This window comes from Cetorhinus maximus, chromosome 3, assembly GCF_964194155.1.
Source record: "Cetorhinus maximus chromosome 3, sCetMax3.hap1.1, whole genome shotgun sequence".
NCBI classification, from domain to species: domain Eukaryota; kingdom Metazoa; phylum Chordata; class Chondrichthyes; order Lamniformes; family Cetorhinidae; genus Cetorhinus; species Cetorhinus maximus.
Genome location: NC_135881.1, coordinates 99,367,170 through 99,386,760, shown reverse-complemented (window position 1 = coordinate 99,386,760; position 19,591 = coordinate 99,367,170). Strand labels below are relative to the sequence as shown.

Sequence of the window (19,591 nt, the reverse complement as noted above, 5' to 3'; positions counted from 1 at the left end):
TGGATATAAAAGAATTATTGTACAATACAGTATATAATAAAAAAATATACTCACCATACTTTTAGATTGACCAGGCTCCATCTACTTAGTTATTTGGTGCAATTATCAACTGAAAGTCCCAGAACTACCTGCACTGACCATCTTCTGTCACAAGATGGAACGCAGGAGTTCAGCACAGGCAAAGCCAGAAAGGAATACAGGGGTGAGGCCAGCAGCGAGGGCAAGAACAAACAACCGTGGGGGCCTAAGGCAAGAACAGAGGGTGGGAGGCAAGGCCTGGGAGGGAAGCTGAGGCCAGGGGCCAAGACACGGGAGGGGAGGCCGAGGAGCATGGGTGGGAGGCAAGGCTCGGGAGCCAGAACAGGGAGCAACGCTGGGAGTCAAGGGCAGCAGTGGGCAGAGGAAAGAGAAGAGGGACCGAGGGCAAGAGTGGAAGCACTGGGGGAAATGTTTTATACCCAGGCAGGTCACAGAAGAGGAAGTCTGTGGGAACGATGTTAAAGTGAAACTGACATCATACTCCCCAACATGTGATTCATCTCCTGATGCCTCAAAGCCTCCTCACCATTTCAAGGTTCAAGTCAAAAATGGGATAAAAAGTACACGACTCACCTAGATATATTAAGTTATAATAGTAATCAAGAAGCTCAACATCATCCAGGGCACAGCAGTTCACTTGACGGATGCGTTTACCACCAGGCTCATTATCTAACCCCACCAAAGGCACAAAGTAGCTGCAGTATAAGATCTACAGAATCCACTGTAACTCTAAACTCTGGAATTCCCTCCCTATATATCTCTTCCATTCTCTATTTCTCTTTTCCCAATTAAAAATGCTGCTTAAAACCTGCTTTTTTTACCAGTTTTTTTATCTGCCCATAGATCTTCATGTGGCTCAGTGTCAAATTTTATTTAAGCTTCTGTGAACTGCCTTGGGACATGTTACAATGTTATAGACAGTATATAAATACAAGTTGTTGCTGCAATAACTCATCAAGGTTACTTTGACAACACTTCTCTTCATTGCAACCTTTACCACCAAGGAGGAGAGCAGAATGTTGTAATTACATCATCACTTCCAAGTAGGAGGCAGGAGTTTCTGGGAGTAATTTGGGAGACACAGCAAAAATTCATCCCTAGGAAGAAGAAGCATACTAAAGGGAGGACGAGGCAACCATGGTTGACAAGGGAAGTCAGGGACAGCATAAAAGCTAAAGAGAAAGCATACAATGCGGCGAAGAACAGTGGGAAACCAGGGGATTGGGAAGCCTATAAAGACCAACAGAGGACAACTAAAAACGAAATAAGGAGGGAGAAGATTAAATATGAGGGTAAACTAGCCAGTAATATAAAAGACGATTGCAAGAGTTTTTTTAGATATATAAAGGGTAAGAGAGAGGCAAAAGTGAACATTGGGCTGCTGGAAAATGACGCTGGAGAAGTAGTAGTGGGGAACAAAGAAATGGCGGAGGAACTGAATAGGTACTTTGCGTCAGTCTTCATGGTGGAAGACACGAGTAACATCCCCAAAGTTCAAGAGAGTCGGGGGGCAGAGGTGAGTATGGTGGCCATTACCAAGGAGAAGGTGCTAGGAAAACTGAAAGGTCTGAAGGTGGATAAATCACCTGGACCAGATGGATTACACCCCAGAGTTCTGAAGGAGATAGCTGAAGAGATAGTGGAGGCGTTAGTGGTGACCTTTCAGGAATCACTGGAGTCAGGGAGGGTCCCAGAGGGCTGGAAAATCGCTAATGTAACTCCCCTGTTTAAGAAGGGAGTGAGGCAAAAGACAGGAAATTACAGGCCGATTAGCCTGACCTCGGTCGTTGGTAAGATTTTAGAGTCCATTATTAAGGATGAGATTTCAGAATACTTGGAAGTGCATGGTAAAATCGGGCAAAGTCCGCATGGTTTCATCAAGGGGAGGTCATGCCTGACAAATCTGTTCGAATTCTTTGAGGAGGTAACAAGTAGGTTAGACAAAGGAGAGCCAATGGATATTATCTACTTGGACTTCCAGAAGGCCTTTGACAAGGTGCCGCACAGAAGGCTGCTCAGTAAGATAAGAGCCCATGGTGTTAGAGGCAAGGTACTAGCATGGATAGAAGATTGGCTGTCTGGCAGGAGGCAGAGAGTGGGGATAAGGGGGTCCTTCTCAGGATGGCGGCCGGTGACTAGTGGAGTTCCGCAGGGGTCAGTATTGGGACCACAACTTTTCACTTTACACATTAATGATCTAGATGAAGGAACTGAGGGCATCCTGGCTAAGTTTGCAGATGATACAAAGATAGGTGGAGGGACAGGTAGTATTGAGGAGGCGGGGAGGCTGCAGAAGGATTTGGACAGGTTAGGAGAATGGGCAAAGAAGTGGCAGATGGAATGCAATGTGGGCATGTATGAGGTCATGCACTTTGGTAGGAAGAATAGAGGCATAGACTATTTTCTAAATGGGGAGAAAATTCAGAAATCTGGAGTGCAAAGGGACTTGGGAGTCCTAGTCCAGGATTCTCTTAAGGTTAACTTGCAGGTTGAGTCGGTAGTTAGGAAGGCAAATGCAATGTTGGCATTTATTTCGAGAGGACTAGAATATAAAAGCAGGGATGTGCTGCTGAGGCTTTATAAGGCTCTGGTCAGACCACATTTAGAATATTGTGAGCAATTTCGGGCCCTGTATCTCAGGAAGGATGTCTGGCCCTGGAGAGGTCCAGAGGAGGTTCACGAGAACGAACCCAGGAATGAAAGGCTTAACACATGAGGTACGTTTGAGGACTCTGGGTCTATACTCGATGGAGTTTAGAAGGATGAGGGGGGATCTGATTGAAACTTACAGAATACTGAAAGGCCTGGATAGAGGGGATGTGGGGAAGATGTTTTCATTAGTAGGAGAGAGTAGGACCTGAGGGCACAGCGTCAGAGTAAAGGGAAGACCTTTTAGAACAGAGATGAGGACAAACTTCTTTAGCCAGAGAGTGGTGAATCTATGGAATTCATTGCCACAGAAGGCTGTGGAGGCCAGGTCATTGAGTGTATTTAAGACCGAGATAGATAGGTTCTTGATTGGTAAGGGGATCAAAGGTTACGGGGAGAAGGCAGGAGAATGGGGTTGAAAAACTTATCAGCCATGATTCAATGGCGGAGCGGACTCGATGGGCCGAATGGCCTAATTTCTGCTCCTATATCTTATGGTCTAAGTACTGTTCAAGTTACACACCATCTCGGCTTGATCACACATTGTAGTTCCTTCATGGTTGCTGGGTCAATATTTTGGAACTCCCTATTGTGAAAGTGCTACCATCGCAGTGGTTCAAGAAAGTCAAGCACAATGTTCACAGAGCAACTAGGCTCAGGCAGCAAAATGCCTCCCACAACCCAAGCACAAAATAAAAAGTAGTATGTAGTTGGATTCAATTGCTTCTAATGAGTCCTCAAGAGAACTACTATAAAACACTACTACAGCAAGATTTCAGGGAAGAAAGAAAGATGATGAGCAATATTTAAGAGATGATGGGAGCCTCGCCTGCTAGCTGAAGAGACAGTGGGAGCCCTGCACTGCCTCTTTTAGTAATGGCCCGCCACAGTAAGTGCCACTCGGGCACTCAGCTGGACAGCAGTGGACCTTACCCGGAATCAAGGTTCCTTGGCGCAGAAATCCTGCCTGCTGAGATCTGCCAGCCTCTTGAACGGCAGTGCTGCGGGGAAGGTGGTGATTGCTGCCAGAAGGACACCCACCCAAGGCCTATTACCATCGCTGTATCCAAGACACAGGTGAGTGATGGCAGCAGGGGTGAGGGCGCGGGGCAGGGGGTTGGCTCTTAGCTGGCCCGCTCCTTCCCGATGCTGGGTCCCCTGATCATGGACCCCCTCCCTCCATGAGCCCACAAGCAATCATGCATATGTTTGCTTATCGTGCTCCATGCATGGCGAGCTCCCTACTGCTGGATTAATGCCAATGGCAGGGAATGAAGCCCTTAAGTTGGCATTAATAGCCCACTTAAAGACCTCAATTGGTAGCAGGGCTGGAAGGCAGTCAACTGGCCTTCCTGCTGTGGACTGAGACAGGGTGGAAACGGGACGGCGATGGCGTCCCCACCATCCCCCTCCACCTGATTAAATGACCCTCTCCCAAATCACCAAACTCACCACGGGGGAGGGCATTAATTTCCGCCCGATGTTCTTGGTTTTACAAATAATATGTGATGTATGCTTACAGCTACACATTTTTATTTGTTTTTCTTACCCCATTTGTAAAGAAATTCTAATCTATTCATGATATTAAAACATTTATTCTACTGAAATAGCATATAGTCCAGAATTATAATCATAAAATCATAAATGTGAGTTACCTATTGGCTTGTTAACACCCAGGAAGCCAGCTTGTCCAAGAATTTTGAAGATTCTATGGGCTGGGAATGTCCCTGCTTCTTCCCATTTATCAACAAAAGGAACAATGTTCTTCTCAATGATCTGTTAAAATCAAGACCAATAAGCTTTCATCAGCATCTTTCAACAAGGCTGAATCAGTAAGATCTTATAACAGATAAACATTTTTTCATTTAAATAAAAATTGTCATTTGACGCATTTCTGGGATAGCATTTCTGGGTCCACTGCTCTGTAGGTGTTCCATGAGCCTGTACCCCACAGAGCAGACTTCACCCAACAATAAGATCAGTGAATTTACTTATATTTGTAGTACTCAGGAGTGTTTACAACATAATGTGATGGAAACATCATAAGAATCAATGTCAGGATTTTGAACAGCAGTAGTTAGTGAAGGGTTACTGTTGGTCACTCAATCACTGCCATTTGTATTTTAGTTAAACAGTTTGGAGCATAATGGTCATTAATCCATTAGCCTATAGAGGGCAACTTAGTGAGCTTTTGCAATAAAGGAAAGCCGCAAGTCTACTTTAACCTCATAATGGGCTTTAGTACAACTTAAATCAAATCGGGGGTTGCTGGGGGGTTGGTGGGGTGATATTTAATGTGCACAAAGCATTTGCTTCCCATATCACGACGAGGGCTCAACACTTGACAGCATGGAGCTAGGCGCCTAAAGCAGTACAGCAACACTTTATGCATCAGCCCCACAGTAAATTACCATATAGTTTTTGTTCAGTAGAACAAGTTTTCATACAATTTGAAAAATCAGTGCAATCCAGTTATGGAGAGATGTTTAAATATTTAATTGAGAACTTTGTTTAAAATTATGTGCGGTTTACAAAACCTGGCCAATCAGCAAGTACAAATCCGATACATAGTGCACTTGGGTCCTTCTAAGATTCTCTGGCCTTAATACATTTTACATTAATTATGCTACAATGTTAGTGTTGCACTACTCGTGTTGAAGTGATTAGCCTTATAAAAGTGTTTAGTCTGATGCAGTTTTGGGCTGTAATTGGATTAGACTTAAGCATCTTAAGCAGTTGTGGAGGTCACAGTTTAAATAAAAACCTCAGCTAGTTGTCAGAGGTGGAATTGTAACAACAACTGTAAGGAGGCTGCCTTCTCTCTACCTGTCAGCATCGGCTGATTTAAAGCTGCATGACCTAAATTTCCTAAAGATTGAGCACCCATCCTGGATTGGTTTTGTGGCGGATGGGAAATATCGAGGCAAACCCTTCTGCTTGCTCCATCGCCATTATCCAGCATTTTCCATCAGAAGCGCTGGTAGACACTATATGCAAAGAATAGGTTAACAATAAAATCATGTCATCTAAACATAGTAATGCCGAGCATCAGGAATACAAAGGAGACTTTGTGAGGGGAAATCAAAAATGAAAGGATTACCTAGTATAAGGTACATCACATCAGAACAGTGTGATTAACCACACTAGGTAACATGAGAAATTTAAAGATATTTATTTAAGGGTCCCATCAGCCTCTGCCAGCAGAAAAATGCAGGGGCCCAGCTATGCCATGCCAAATTCCCAGTCAGCCATGTGAAAATTTGAGCCAACCGTTTCACAAAGCTAATCAGGTTGAGAGAAGACTAATGAGCCAAGGCCAGAGACCCCTTTCACCAAATTCTCACCAGGCTCAGATGGCACTAGTGTATCACTGTAGGATGTATGCTGAAACATGCTGCTTTTAGATAAGTGTAATTGGGCCCAATTTTGGGGAGGATCCAGGTAGGTAGAGTGATACCCAAGAACGGTAGGAACATTTTATTGAAAACTTTGGATTGGCCACCAAAGGAGTATAGGCTGTAGAGAGGGCGATGGTTTCTCACCACATGGAAAACACATATCAACTTTCCCAGGGCCATAACATAGACAGGCAAACTGGAAGTGTGCCTATAATGGTGCCAGTGGCCCCCTGCAAATGCAATATCCTCCTGATAATCCCACACCACTGACCCTCAAACTCTGTCAGGATAAGTTTTGGTGGGCACCAGCAAGATTGTAGTCTGTGGATTTTAAGGACCACAGATATTTCTTCTCTCCTCTCTCCAGTTCTATCATTCTGTGAAGGCAAATAATATGGCAGCATCAGAAATATCACCTAATGCCATTCACAAACACTCAAATAACCTGATCCCCAGGTCTGCTGGGATTAGAGGGCAGGGAGATGATTGAGCACAAAAGTCTGCACTGTCACCAATTCATTGAATGGAAAATGTTGGCCATGTGTTTTTGAGCAACCAATCATGACTTGACCAATTGTAGGATACTTCCCAGACTAAGATTTAGCAGCTTTATCTCCCCTCTTTCCCAGATAAGGCGGCAAGGGAACATTATTAGTAGTTATCTCATGTTCCAGACAGAAAGTGAACATGTGATATTAAAACATGACATTTAGTCCAACAGTTTGATTTCTCTCCTTGCAGGAAACTCTCTCTGCACAGTGGCGCCACTTGAATCAACTCACTGAATGGTGAATTCACAGGCACAGAGCCACATATGGTGAATGGAAAATGTTCAAGTGCTCCACGAATGGTTCCATAAAGCTGTACTATCGACATGCTCCTTTTTCCAGGAGAATCCCAAATAACTCAGTTCCTTTTCAGGCAAGTCAGTCCCATGCTAGACTTAGATCCCCTTACGTTTAAGCTGTGTGTTAAAGTTTCTCGAGAAGGTAAACAATTTATTGAGGTAAACAACGGTTGGATCTGTGAACCTCAGAGAATATGCTAATAGGCAAAAGGGAAGGAAAACTAACCTGACAGGCTTTCTTTTCTCTCCATTAAATTGTGGCTACTAACATGTTCAAACATGTTACACTACTAGTACTTATGGGCACATTTGCAGTTAAATCATCTATTCTCCATTTTTCTCACCTTTTCCACTATGCATAGCATCAATAATATTTTGCAACTTCACGGGCCAATTAAAGAGACACAAAACAAGTAAATATCCAGTAAATTCAAAAGGGATACCTCTGAAGTGATGCAATCATGGCAAATAAGAGTGATTAGCACTAGGATGCAGTGGCATAGTGGTATTGTCAGGGATCAAATCCCACCATGGCAGATGGTGAAATTTGAATTCAATAAAAATCTGGAATTAAAAAGTCTAATGATGACCATGAAACCATTATCCACATTAGGCCCCTCACTCACTTTGAGGAGCGTACCATCAGGCTGACTGGTGAGGATGTGGACCATGCCTGCGACAACAGTGAGGTCAGCAACAAACACCCTCAAAGATCCTTCACCACAACATCCTTCTCTCAACACAAATGGAAGTGCTCTCTCTCCTGCTTTTAACTCTACTGCCAAGCACTACTTATCTCTACTCCAGTTCACAGGGAGCACTGCCAAGCGACTGACAACCTCAGCCAGACATTCCCTCAGCTCCATCCATGACCTCACCTCCAGCCAAGAGGACATCTCCTCCACTGAAGAGCTGGAAATAAGCAGCCTGGAAGGTCTGTCACAGCTCTTATCCACACCCTGCACCAGTGCAGAGAAACACACCCCGGTGGGCCTAGATCTAGAGCAGGCTTGGGTTCACAATCTGGTGGTCACTGCACGGACACGTCAGCAGCAGCAGGAGGCAGGTTCGTGAGAGCTCCCCGGCACTCAGAGGACTGCTGGGGATCAGGCATCTGTGAGGTCCGAGTCAGATGACAAACCTCTAGATTTGGCCTTCCAACTCCTCCTGGAAAGTCAGCAGAAGGCATGGGAACATCACGCAGAGCTGTTGGAAGCCCTCAGCAGAGTGGCACGCGAGTCGGAGGGGTGCGTCCGCCTGCTATCTGATAAAGTGGTGCCCACAAGTGTGTATAGAGGTCTACATGGGGAAGATGGCGGACACCATCAAGACCCTGGTCCAGCAGAACGTGAAGATGTGTGCAGACCTGCACACCATCGCGGGGGCCATGGGTGAGTTCCTGCAGTCCATCTGAGTTGACACGCATCTCTGCCCACCCAATGATCACACTCCCACGTGGCACCTGATCTCGCCCACCACAACTGTTGTTTCACCGATTTGGACAGCATGGTCTGGATTTGGTTCCTTGTGCGCTTCCCCATCTTTACCCCTCCCCCAGTCACCCATTTCCTTTCCCCCATCACTGTTGACCCTGCTGACATTACCTTCCATCTCCCCTCCATGACCTACCAGCCACAACCCTTTTTCTTCTGGGATGCCCAGGTGAAAGTGCACATTCCCTTCCTTCCTGAAAGTCCCACCCCCATTGACATTCACCTCCCCGATATCCTCCTTCCCACCCCCAGGGTCCGTATCTACCTCCAAGTCCCCACCAACCACCCTCGCCGTACCTTCTACCCCCTACCATCGGAAACTCACCCTCCCACCCTAACGCCTCGCTCTGCCCTCAGTCATTCTCACCATTCCCTCATACCAGGCCCACCCTCAGTTCGCTCCTCAGGAGGCAGTTATGGACCCATCAGACCTCTCCCTTGCACCTGGACATCCCCCTCTCCGGGCCCCTTCCCTCTCTGGAATCCCTTCCCCCTCTCAGCACTCCTTCCCCCATCCCGGAACCACATCCCCCACCCTCCTAGAACCTCCTTCGCTGGCCTCCCTCACCCACCCCGGGATTCTTCCCCCCATCTGGCCCTCCCACCCCTCCCCGGACTCTCCCCCCCCTCCCCCCCACTCCCCGCTTAGTCCCTCCCCATTCCGGACTCCCTCAGGTGCCTTTACTTCTTTCGCCACTCTTAGTCCTTCCCCCTCCTGACTCCTTCCTGCGGCCTTACCTCTTCCTCCAGACTCACTTCTTCCTCCAATTTTAGTCCTTCCCCCTTCCCGACTCCTTCCCCCACCATTACTTCTTCCTACACCCTTACTCCCTCCCCTCTATGTACTCCTTCCCTTAAACCCACCTAACAGCTACCTCTCCAGCTGCCATCTTCTCCCCCGTTGCTCCCTCCCAACCTCATCCCCCTGACACCTTCATTCCCCCTTACCAACCTCACCCCGACACCTTCATTCCCCTCCTCGCAGCCTCTGACCCCCCGATACCTTCATCCCCCCGCTCCAAACCTCACCCCCTAACACCTTCCTTCCCCCTTCCCAACCTCATCCCCCTCGCACCTTCATTCCCCCCTCCAACCTCATTCCCCCGGCACCTTCATTCCTCCCTTCCCAACCTCACACCCGTCAACACCTTCTTCACCCCCCGGCAACCTCATCCCGACACCTCTCCCTCTCCCAGTCAGTCCTAGGCCTTCCTCTCCCACCCCCTCGACCATCATCCGTTGTGAGCATCAACAATGACTTTCCAACTTCCGTGAGCTGCTTCGCAGCAGAGCCATGTCCATGAGAATCTACTCAGCATGCCATGGGTGTTCTTCCAGGATCCCATTGGTGTTGGACTCCAGCATCTTTAGTTCCTCGGATATCCACAATGTCAGCAAGGCCCTGGCGGTAAGTCCCAACTTCTGCACGTCACAGTTGTCAAGACATGTTCTGCACCGGCGTGTTTTCCAGCCTACATGGGAGGACAATTCAGGATAAGTCAGGCGGGCTGGCCTTATAATGCTATGCTGATGTATTACAAAGAGGTTTCCGATGTCTGATGGCGGGGAATGCGGCCCGTCGTTGGTGGGCTGAGCGGACGATCACAAACTGGTTTCACAACATCGTGAAACGGATTTTTGACCTTCTCGCCATATCGTCCGCTCATGCCACCAAACACGCTCGACGCCAGTGGGCACGGAAAATCCCAGCCTGTGTCTTCACAATCTTCAGTCACTGCTAGTACTCGTGCTCACCCCACTCCTCCTCAATTAATGCTGACAATCTCCCCAAGATACCAGCCGCTGTCCACCGTTAGCAGAAACTTATGTTTTCGCATGAATTCCTAATTACCGTATTCGTCGGCTGGGACAAGTGACATGGAAAACTTGGGGCTTTAGCAACTGGAGTCAGGTATGAAGGTAGAATTAGTGGAATAAAGGTAGTAGTTGGGGGAGCAAGAAGTTGGGTGTGAGCAAAGAGGGGCCAGAAAGGAGGAGAAACCTGGATCACATTGATTTTTGTCAGCAAACACTGGCACTCCTGTGCAAACGTAAACACAAACCCTCAAAATGCTAACAGGGTGACAGCTGGCATGAGTGTAGAAAGGAAACCATTCAGTGGTACAGGTATATAATCAAAGAATACCTTACTGTGTTATTTTGGTTGCATAGTAATTTTTTTTTAAACTCGTTACTGCTCTTATCTAGTTGTATCACATCAAACTTTGTGTTTAACATATGAAAAGAACAAAAGTGCTTCCTTTTCCATTTAGTAAAAAAAAACATGAAGTTTCAGACTGACCTTTCATGTGAGGAGCTAGGTGTTTGGCAGTTGGGGATTGATTCTACATTAACCCTGTCCAGTGCTCATAATGGAGGCTTCTCCAGGATTGCAGAGAGGTAACAATAGTGAGACCAAACAGTGAGAATGAAGGGTGAGCTGACAGTCAAACAGGAATAAGTTCCAAGACAGACAAGATAAAGGAACAAGGCAAAAAAACATGGTACTAAACAAAAACAGGCTGAACAATAACAGGACTTGAAGTAGGCAAAATCTTTCTTAAACAGTTCCAATACCTGTAGATGGCATGAATGATCCTCAAGTTACAATTGGATACCACTACCAATAAACCCTCATATAGAAAATGAGTCATTCAAATACAGGCATGAATTTGGAACTGGCATAAAGGGGCATACTTGTTTATATGTTCTTACAATACCTGGACATAATTTAAACCTTTGGTTTAGAACTATCATTTGAATTTCAACAGCTCTTTGCCTTTAATAAATAAAAATGACATGGTCTTACTGTCACACCATTCTATTTTTACCTTACATCAGTCACATTGTTAATGTGGAACACCTTGTCCACTGACAAGTCTTCTCAAGGCTGATCCATTAAGGAGAACAGTCATCTAAAACCTATATATCCATTTAGTGTGACCTAAATAGCTTTCCAAGCTAATTAATTTAACCTTGAGTATTCGCCAGGTATTCTTTTTAAAACTGATGCTAGTACCTGCCGATTTTTAAATGGCAAAATATTTGTGCAATTACATTGTGACATTGTACTAGCACTGGAGAGAAGCTCAAAGAATGTCAGAATTCATTAAATGTGAAGCAATTTTCCTGATTACCACTTTAGAACTCATATACTGGAGGACACCTCAAAGCATATTACAAGGCTGAGAGAAACAATGCACAATAAGCCAAGTGAAACAAGGGTAGAGAGCGGCAGAGGTGCAGTGATAAAGGTACAGTTAGAGAGAATATATGGAGACTTTTGAAAGCAGGCAGAAAGATAGAGGGACGTTCTCAGAAACCATTCCCAATTTATAATAATCATATTAAAGTCACTCACTGAAAATCATGCCTTCACCTTAGTATTGAAGACATTTTAAATTGTGTAATTGTTGTTCCTCAAAGTAAGCACAATTTTAGGAAGAAACCCATTAGAGATATTGTGTTTTCAGTTCAAAGCGCTATCATTGAAGTAGCCTTAACAAGTGCATAATACAATTGAGAACCAGACTGAATATAGAAGGTTCAGAGAGGAAGTGAGAAAACAAATAAGAAAAGAGAGTATTAAAAAAGACTGGACGCTAATATTAAAGAGAATCCAAAGTCTCCTATAGACATATAAATAGTTAAGGGTGTTAAAGGAGGAGTAGGGCTAATTAGGGATCTTAAAGAAAATTTATGCATGGAGGCAGGGGGCATGGCTGAAGTACTAAATGAATTCTCTGCTTCTGAATTTACCAAGGAAGAAGATGTTCCCTAGGTCATAGTGAAAGAGGAGGCAGAGACACTGGATGGGCTAAAAATTGGTAAGAGGGCATATTAGGTAGGATGGCTGTACTTAAAGTTGACAAGTCACCAGGAACAGATCAGGTGCAACCAAGGATACTGAGGGAAGTAAAGGTGGAAATTGCAGAGGCACATCCTCCTTAGAAGAGGGTAGGGGGTGTGGTGTGGTGGCGGCTGGAGAATTGCAAATGTTATTTGTAAGGATAAAACCAGCAACATCAGCATAAAATCATGGAATAAAAGAGATAGTAGTAGCTTGGATACAAAATTGGCTGAGTGACAGAAAACAGTAGTAATGAACAGTGATTTTTCAAACTGGATGAAGGTATACAGCGCAGTCCACCAGGGGTTAGTGTTAGAACTATTGCTTTTTGTGAGATATATTAATGACCTAGTATGCTTCATGCTACTACTGTCCCTTTTATTCCATGAGCTCTAACCATGCTAACAAGCCTATTATGTGGCACTTTATCAAATGCCTTTTGAAAGTCCATGTATACCACATCAATCGCATTATGTTCATCAATTTGCCCTCAACAAGTTCTTAACATTTTCTTAATCCACATTTTTCCAAGTCACTGTTAATTTTGACCCAAATTATCATTTCTAAAAGCTTTCCTATCACTGATGTTAAACTAACTGTCATGTAGTTGCTGGTTTTGATGAAAGGTCACAGACCTGAAGCATTAACTGTTTCTCTCTCCCAGGTGCTGCCATACTTGCTGAGTATTTCCAGCATTTTCAGTTTTTTATTTCAGATTTCCAGTGCCTGCAGTATTATGCGTTTGCATCTTTGGAGTAAGGTTTCTTTTAACTGTTGTGGACACTACAGAAATACGAGTGTCAGCCCAAAGCTTTCTTGCCTCTGAATCAGAAGCCTGTGGGTTCAAGACCCATTTCAACGCCTGAGCACAAAAATCAAGGCTGACATTTCACTGCAATACTGAGGGAAATGTCGTCTTTCAGATGAGATGCTAAACTGAAGCCTTGTGCACTTTCCGGTAGATGTAAAAGACCCAATGGCATTATTTTGACGAGGAGCAGGGGAGTTATTCCCATTGTCTTGGACAATACTCACCACTAATCAACATCACAAGAACAAATTAGCAGGTCAATGTCACATTATAGGAGCTTGCTGTGTACAATTAGCTGCCGTGTTTCCTACAGTATAACAGTGACCATACTTCAAAAGTACTTTATTGGCAGTAAAATGATTTGGGGTGTCCTATGGTTGTAAAAGGCACTACATAAATTTCTTTCTACCATGCTTAATTACAGCAGCTCCACCATTCACATTTTGAGCTGATTCCTTTCCTCACTGTGTACACGTCAAAAAAACAAACAGTGCAGATAATTTTTGGTTGATGTAATTGTCACTGATGGCAGGTATTTATAAGCTACTTAGTCTCATGTCATTGGAAAACTGCTAATTGCCGTAACAATGGATAATGAATGTATCAAAAATGAATCATGGACATTCAACACAGATTTGTAAAGGGCATGACTAATTTATTTAAATTGTTTGAGATCATTACCAAACATATGCTGTACATGAATGTAGTGGATATGATACATTTGGACATTCAAAAATGCAAGTCATAAAGTGCACATAAGACATTTATTGCAAATATTAAAGTCTATGATATAAAGTGACAGCATTGATAGAACATAAACTGAAGGAAGAGATGCTCTCAGTGTGGCAAGATGTAGCCAGTAGGGGGCTGATGGAACCATGCTTGAACTATTCATTCTACACACAAAAAAATTTGTTTAATATTGAGAATTATTGGCAATAACAAGCTCAGAGCATGACGAATGATAAAGGAAAACGTGAGAGATGGGAGAATACATACAAGTTGTGTCCATATGTGGCAAATATAAGTCGATGTAGATAAATGTAAAGTAACATATTGTGGGAAAAAGAAGAGAATGAAAATATAACCTATAGTGTAAAATTCTCAATAAAGTCAAGTGCAGAATTATCCAGGATTGCTGATACAGGAATCTTTACAAGTGGGATCTCAAGTAGGAAAAAAAAACTATGGAAGAGATGAATGTGGTTCTGAGATCTATATAGATGCATGGGCTAAGGAAAAAGAGACTATTTAATTAGCACCTTTCCACAGGCTCAGGACATCCCAAATCATTTTACAGCTACTTTTAAGGTATATGAAATGCAGCAGTCAAATTGCACATAGCCAGGCACCATCGCAGCAGTGAAATAATCTGGTTTTTTTAAAGCGCTGTTAATTGAGGGATAAATATGAGACAAGACACTACCAGGAAGAACTGACTTGCTCTTTGAATAAGTGCCATGGGATCGCTAACATTCACCAAAGGTAGCAGATAGGGGCCACAGTTTAACATCCCATCTGAAAGACAGCACCTTCAACAGTGCAGCACCCCCACAATACTGCACTGAAGTGTCAGACTGGATTGTGTGCTCAAATCTCTGGAGTGGGTTTTGAATCCAAAGTCTGTCTGACTCAGAGACAAGAATGTTCTACTGGGTCACAGCTGACACTGATGACATTTCAGCAAGACATAGGTCAGGCCACAGTTGGGAGCACAATGTGCACTTTCTGGGCCCTTCCATTACAGAAAGACTGTCGAAGACATTGTAAAGTTGTTCCATGGATTTACTAAGCTAATAGCTGGGATGTGAGACTATTAGTTATGTTGAAAGACTTGGAAAATCTGGAACATATTCAGTGGTGCATAAATAATTAAGAGAGCGTCCAATAGAGGTACTTATATTTATGACAGGGTCTGACAGAGCAAGTGGTGAAAAATTATTCCTGTTGGTCAAAGAACTGATAACAAGAGGGAGATACGAATTTAAAATTGGCAGTTGAAGCATACAGTGGAAGTTTAAACAAAAATTCTGAGGATGATAGTGAATGAAATGAATTGCTATAAGTCATGGCTGAAGTCCAGTCAATTATAACATTTAAGAGGGAATTAGATAGGATTTTGAATAAAGGTTCTGAAAAGTAGAAGGAAATGATACTTGAATATGCATTTTTTTATTCGTTATTCATTCATGGGCTATAGCCATTGCTGACAAGGCTATCATTTACTGCCCAAACTTAAATGCCCTTGTGAAGGTGGTGCAGGTACACCCACAAGCATGTTAGGTAGGGAGTTCCAGGATTTTGTCCCAGTGATCACGAAGGACAGCGATACATCTCAAAGCCAGGATGGTGACTTGGAAGGAAACTTGCAGGTGGTGGTGGTTTAAGGTGGTTGACTGAGTGCCAATCATGCGGGCTGCTTTGTCCTGGAGGGATAAAACTTCTTGAATGTTGTTGGAGCTGCACTCATTGAGGTGGAGCATATTCAATTGAATTCCAGAATTGTGCCATGTGGACAGGCTTTGGGGAAGTCAGGAAGCAAGTTACACATGGCAGAATACTCAGCTTTTGACCTGCCCTTGCAGCCACAGTATTTATGTGGACTGTTCCAGTTAGGTTTCCGGTCAATGGTGACCATGGATGTGATGGTGAGAGAGACAGCGATGGTAACATCTACCATGCAATGTCATGGGGAGGTAGTTAGACTCTCTCCTGCTGGAGATAGTCATTGTCTGGCATTTGTGTAGCATGAATGTTACTTGCCACTTCTCAGCTCAAGCCTGAATGTTGTCCAGGCCTTATTGCAAGTGCACAGGTACTACTTCATTATCTGAGGGTTTGTAAATGCAAGTAACACTGCGCAATCATCAACATACATGCCCACTCCTGGCTTTATGATGGGAGGGAAGGTCAGTAATGAAGCAGATGTAGATGGTTAGGCCTAGGACCTGATGAACTTCTGCAGCGATATTTAGGGGCTGAGACGATTGGTCTCCAACAACCATAACCACCTTCCTTCGTGCTAGGCATGACTCTAGTCAGTGGAGAGTTTTCCATTGACTTCAATTTTACTAGGGCTCCTTGATGTCACACCCATAAGACATAGGGGCAGAAATTAGGCCATTCGGCCCATCGGGTTTGCTCCGCCATTCAATCATGGCTGATAAGTTTCTCAAACCCATTCTCCCGCCTTCTCCCCGTAACCGTTGATCCCCTTACCAATCAAGAACCTATCTATCTCGGTCTTAAACACACTCAATGACCTGGCCTTCTGTGGCAATGAATTCCATAGATTCACCACTCTCTGGCTAAAGAAGTTTCTCCTCATCTTTGTTCTAAAAGATCGTCCCTTTACTCTGAGGCTGTGCCCTCGGGTCCTAGTCTCTCCTACTAATGGAAACATCTTCGCCACGTCCACTCTATCCAGGCCTTCCAGTATTCTATAAGTTTCAATCAGATCCCCCCTCATCCTTCTAAACTCCATCGAGTATAGACCCAGAGTCCTCAAACGTTCCTCATATGTTAAGTTTTTCATTCCTGGATCATTCTCGTGAACCTCCTCAGGACCCTCTCCAGGGCCAGCACATCCTTCCTGAGATACGGGGCCCAAAACTGCTCACAATATTCTAAATGTGGTCTGACCAGAGCCTTATAAAGCCTCAGCAGCACATCCCTGCTTTTATATTCTAGTCCTCTCAAAATAAATGCCAACATTGCATTTGCCTTCCTAACTACCGACTCAACCTGCAAGTTAACCTTAAGAGAATCCTGGACTAGGACTCCCAAGTCCCTTTGCACTCCAGATTTTTGAATTCTCTCCCCATTTGGAAAATAGTCTATGCCTCTATTCTTCCTACCAAAATGCATGACATCACACTTCCGCACGTTGTATTCCATCTGCCACTTCTTTGCCCATTCTCCTAACCTGTCCAAATCCTTCTGCAGCCTCCCTGCCTCCTCAATACTACCTGTCCCTCCACCTATCTTTGTATCATCTGCAAACTTAGCCAGGATGCCCTCAGTTCCTTCATCTAGATCATTAATGTATAAAGTGAAAAGTTGTGGTCCCAACACTGACCCCTGCGGAACTCCACTAGTCACCGGCCGCCATCCTGAGAAGGACCCCCTTATCCCCACTCTCTGCCTCCTGCCAGACAGCCAATCTTCTATCCATGCTAGTAGCTTGCCTCTAACACCATGGGCTCTTATCTTACTGAGCAGCCTCCTGTGCGGCACATTGTCAAAGGCCTTCTGGAAGTCCAAGTAGATAACATCCATTGGCTCTCCTTTGTCTAACCTACTTGTTACCTCCTCAAAGAATTCGAACAGATTTGTCAGGCATGACCTCCCCTTGATGAAACCATGCTGACTTTGCCCGATTTTACCATGCACTTCTAAGTATTCTGAAATCTCATCCTTAATAATGGACTCTAAAATCTTACCAACGACCGAGGTCAGGCTAATCGGCCTGTAATTTCCTGTCTTTTGCCTCACTCCCTCCTTAAACATGGGGGTTACATTAGCGATTTTCCAGCCCTCTGGGACCCTCCCTGACTCCAGTGATTCCTGAAAGATCACCACTAATGCCTCCACTATCTCTTCAGCTATTTCCTTCAGAACTCTGGGGTGTAATCCATCTGCTCCAGGTGATTTATCCACCTTCAGACCTTTCAGTTTTCCTAGCACCTTCTCCTTGGTAATGGCCACCATACTCACCTCTGCCCCCCCGACTCTCTTGAACTTTGGGGATGTCACTCGTTTCTTGCACCATGAAGACTGACGCAAAGTACCTATTCAGTTCCTCCGCCATTTCTTTGTTCCCCACTACTACTTCTCCAGCGTCATTTTCCAGCAGCCCAATGTCCACTTTTGCCTCTCCCTTAGCCTTTATATATCTAAAAAAACTCTTGCAATCTTCTTTTATATTACTGGCTAGTTTACCCTCATATTTAATCTTCTCCCTCCTTATTTCATTTTTAGTTGTCCTCTGTTGGTCTTTATAGGCTTCCCAATCCTCTGGTTGCCCACTGCTCTTCGCCGCATTGTATGCTTTCTCTTTAGCTTTTATGCTGTCCCTGACTTCCCTTGTCAGCCATGGTTGCCTCGTCCTCCCTTTAGTATGCTTCTTCTTCCTAGGGATGAATTTTTGCTGTGTCTCCCAAATTACTCCCAGAAACTCCTGCCATTGCTGTTCCACTGTCTTTCCTGCTAGGCTCATCTCCCAGTCAATTCTGGCCAGCTCCCTCCTCATGCCTCTGTAGTTGCCTTTATTCAATTGTAATACCGTTACATCTGATTCCAGCTTTTCCCTCTCAAATTGCAGGGTAAATTCTATCATATTATGGTCACTTCCTCCTAAGGGTTCCTTCACCTTAAGCTCCCTTATCAAATCTGCCTCATTACACATCACTAAATCTAGAATTGCCTGTTCCCTAGTGGGCTCCACCACAAGCTGCTCCAAAAAGCCATCTCGTAGACATTCCGCGAATTCCTTTTCTTGGGATCCACTACCAACCTGATTTTCCCAGTCTACCTGCATATTGAAATCCCCCATGATCACTGTAACCTTGCCTTTCTTACACACCTTTTCTATCTCCTGGTGTATCTTGTGCCCCACATCCTGACTACGCAGGCCTGTACATAACTCCCATAACGTTTTTTTTTTACCTTTGCGGTTCCTCAACTCTACCCACACAAATTCTACATCATCTGACCCGACACCATTTCTTGCTATCGATTTAATTTCATTTCTTACTAACAAAGCAACACCACCCCCTCTGCCAACCTGCCTATCTTTTCGATAGGATGTATATCCTTGGATATTTAGCTCCCAATCCTGATCCCCTTGCAGCCATGTCTCCGTAATGCCCACCACATCATACCTGCCAATTTCAATCTGCGCCACAAGCTCATTTACCTTATTTCATATACTGCGTGCATTCAGATACAACACCTTCAGTCCTGTATTTCCCGTCCCCTTTCTCATCGTCGTCCCTTAATCTGATGTGCTTGAAGTTAGATTCCTAGCCCTTTCCAAAACTCTGTCCTATTTTGTGTTCTGGAGACTTTAATAGCCTCTCCTGGGCTCTACTTTCTTTTCAGTATTTTCATAATTTTCCATGAAGTTGAATCCACCCCCCCACACGCTAACCTGCTGCTTTGTTTCCCATTAGTTATACTTCTTGGAGTTTTATCCTTCCCTCCCCCTCCCCACTTTCTTTAAACTAGAAAGTCAAATGCCGCTTTGATCAAAAGGATAGTCACTCTCACTTCACCTCTGGTGTTTAGTCTTGTCTATATTTGGGCCAAGGCTATAATGAAGTCTGGAGCCAAGTAGTCTTGGTGGAGCCCAAACTTAGCATTAGTTAACAGGGTTATTGGTAAGTGCCACCTGATGGCACTGTCAACTAAACCTTCCATAACTTTGCTAATGATTGAGAATAGATTGAGGGGCAGTAATTGGCCGGATTGAATTTGTCCTGCTTCTGCTGCCAAACTTGATAT

The 19,591-nt window shown here is 44.4% G+C and overlaps 1 protein-coding gene across 1 annotated transcript in view; it reads right to left on the bottom strand.

The window, feature by feature from the left end:
* The window catches only part of LOC144678812 (putative acyl-CoA dehydrogenase 6), a 98,700-nt gene that overhangs the window by 62,681 nt on the left and 16,428 nt on the right, over positions 1-19,591 (bottom strand). The window contains exon 2 of the mRNA XM_078538755.1: positions 4,344-4,464. Coding sequence (XP_078394881.1) covers positions 4,344-4,464 — 121 coding nt within the window. The remainder of the gene's footprint in view (positions 1-4,343; positions 4,465-19,591) is intronic.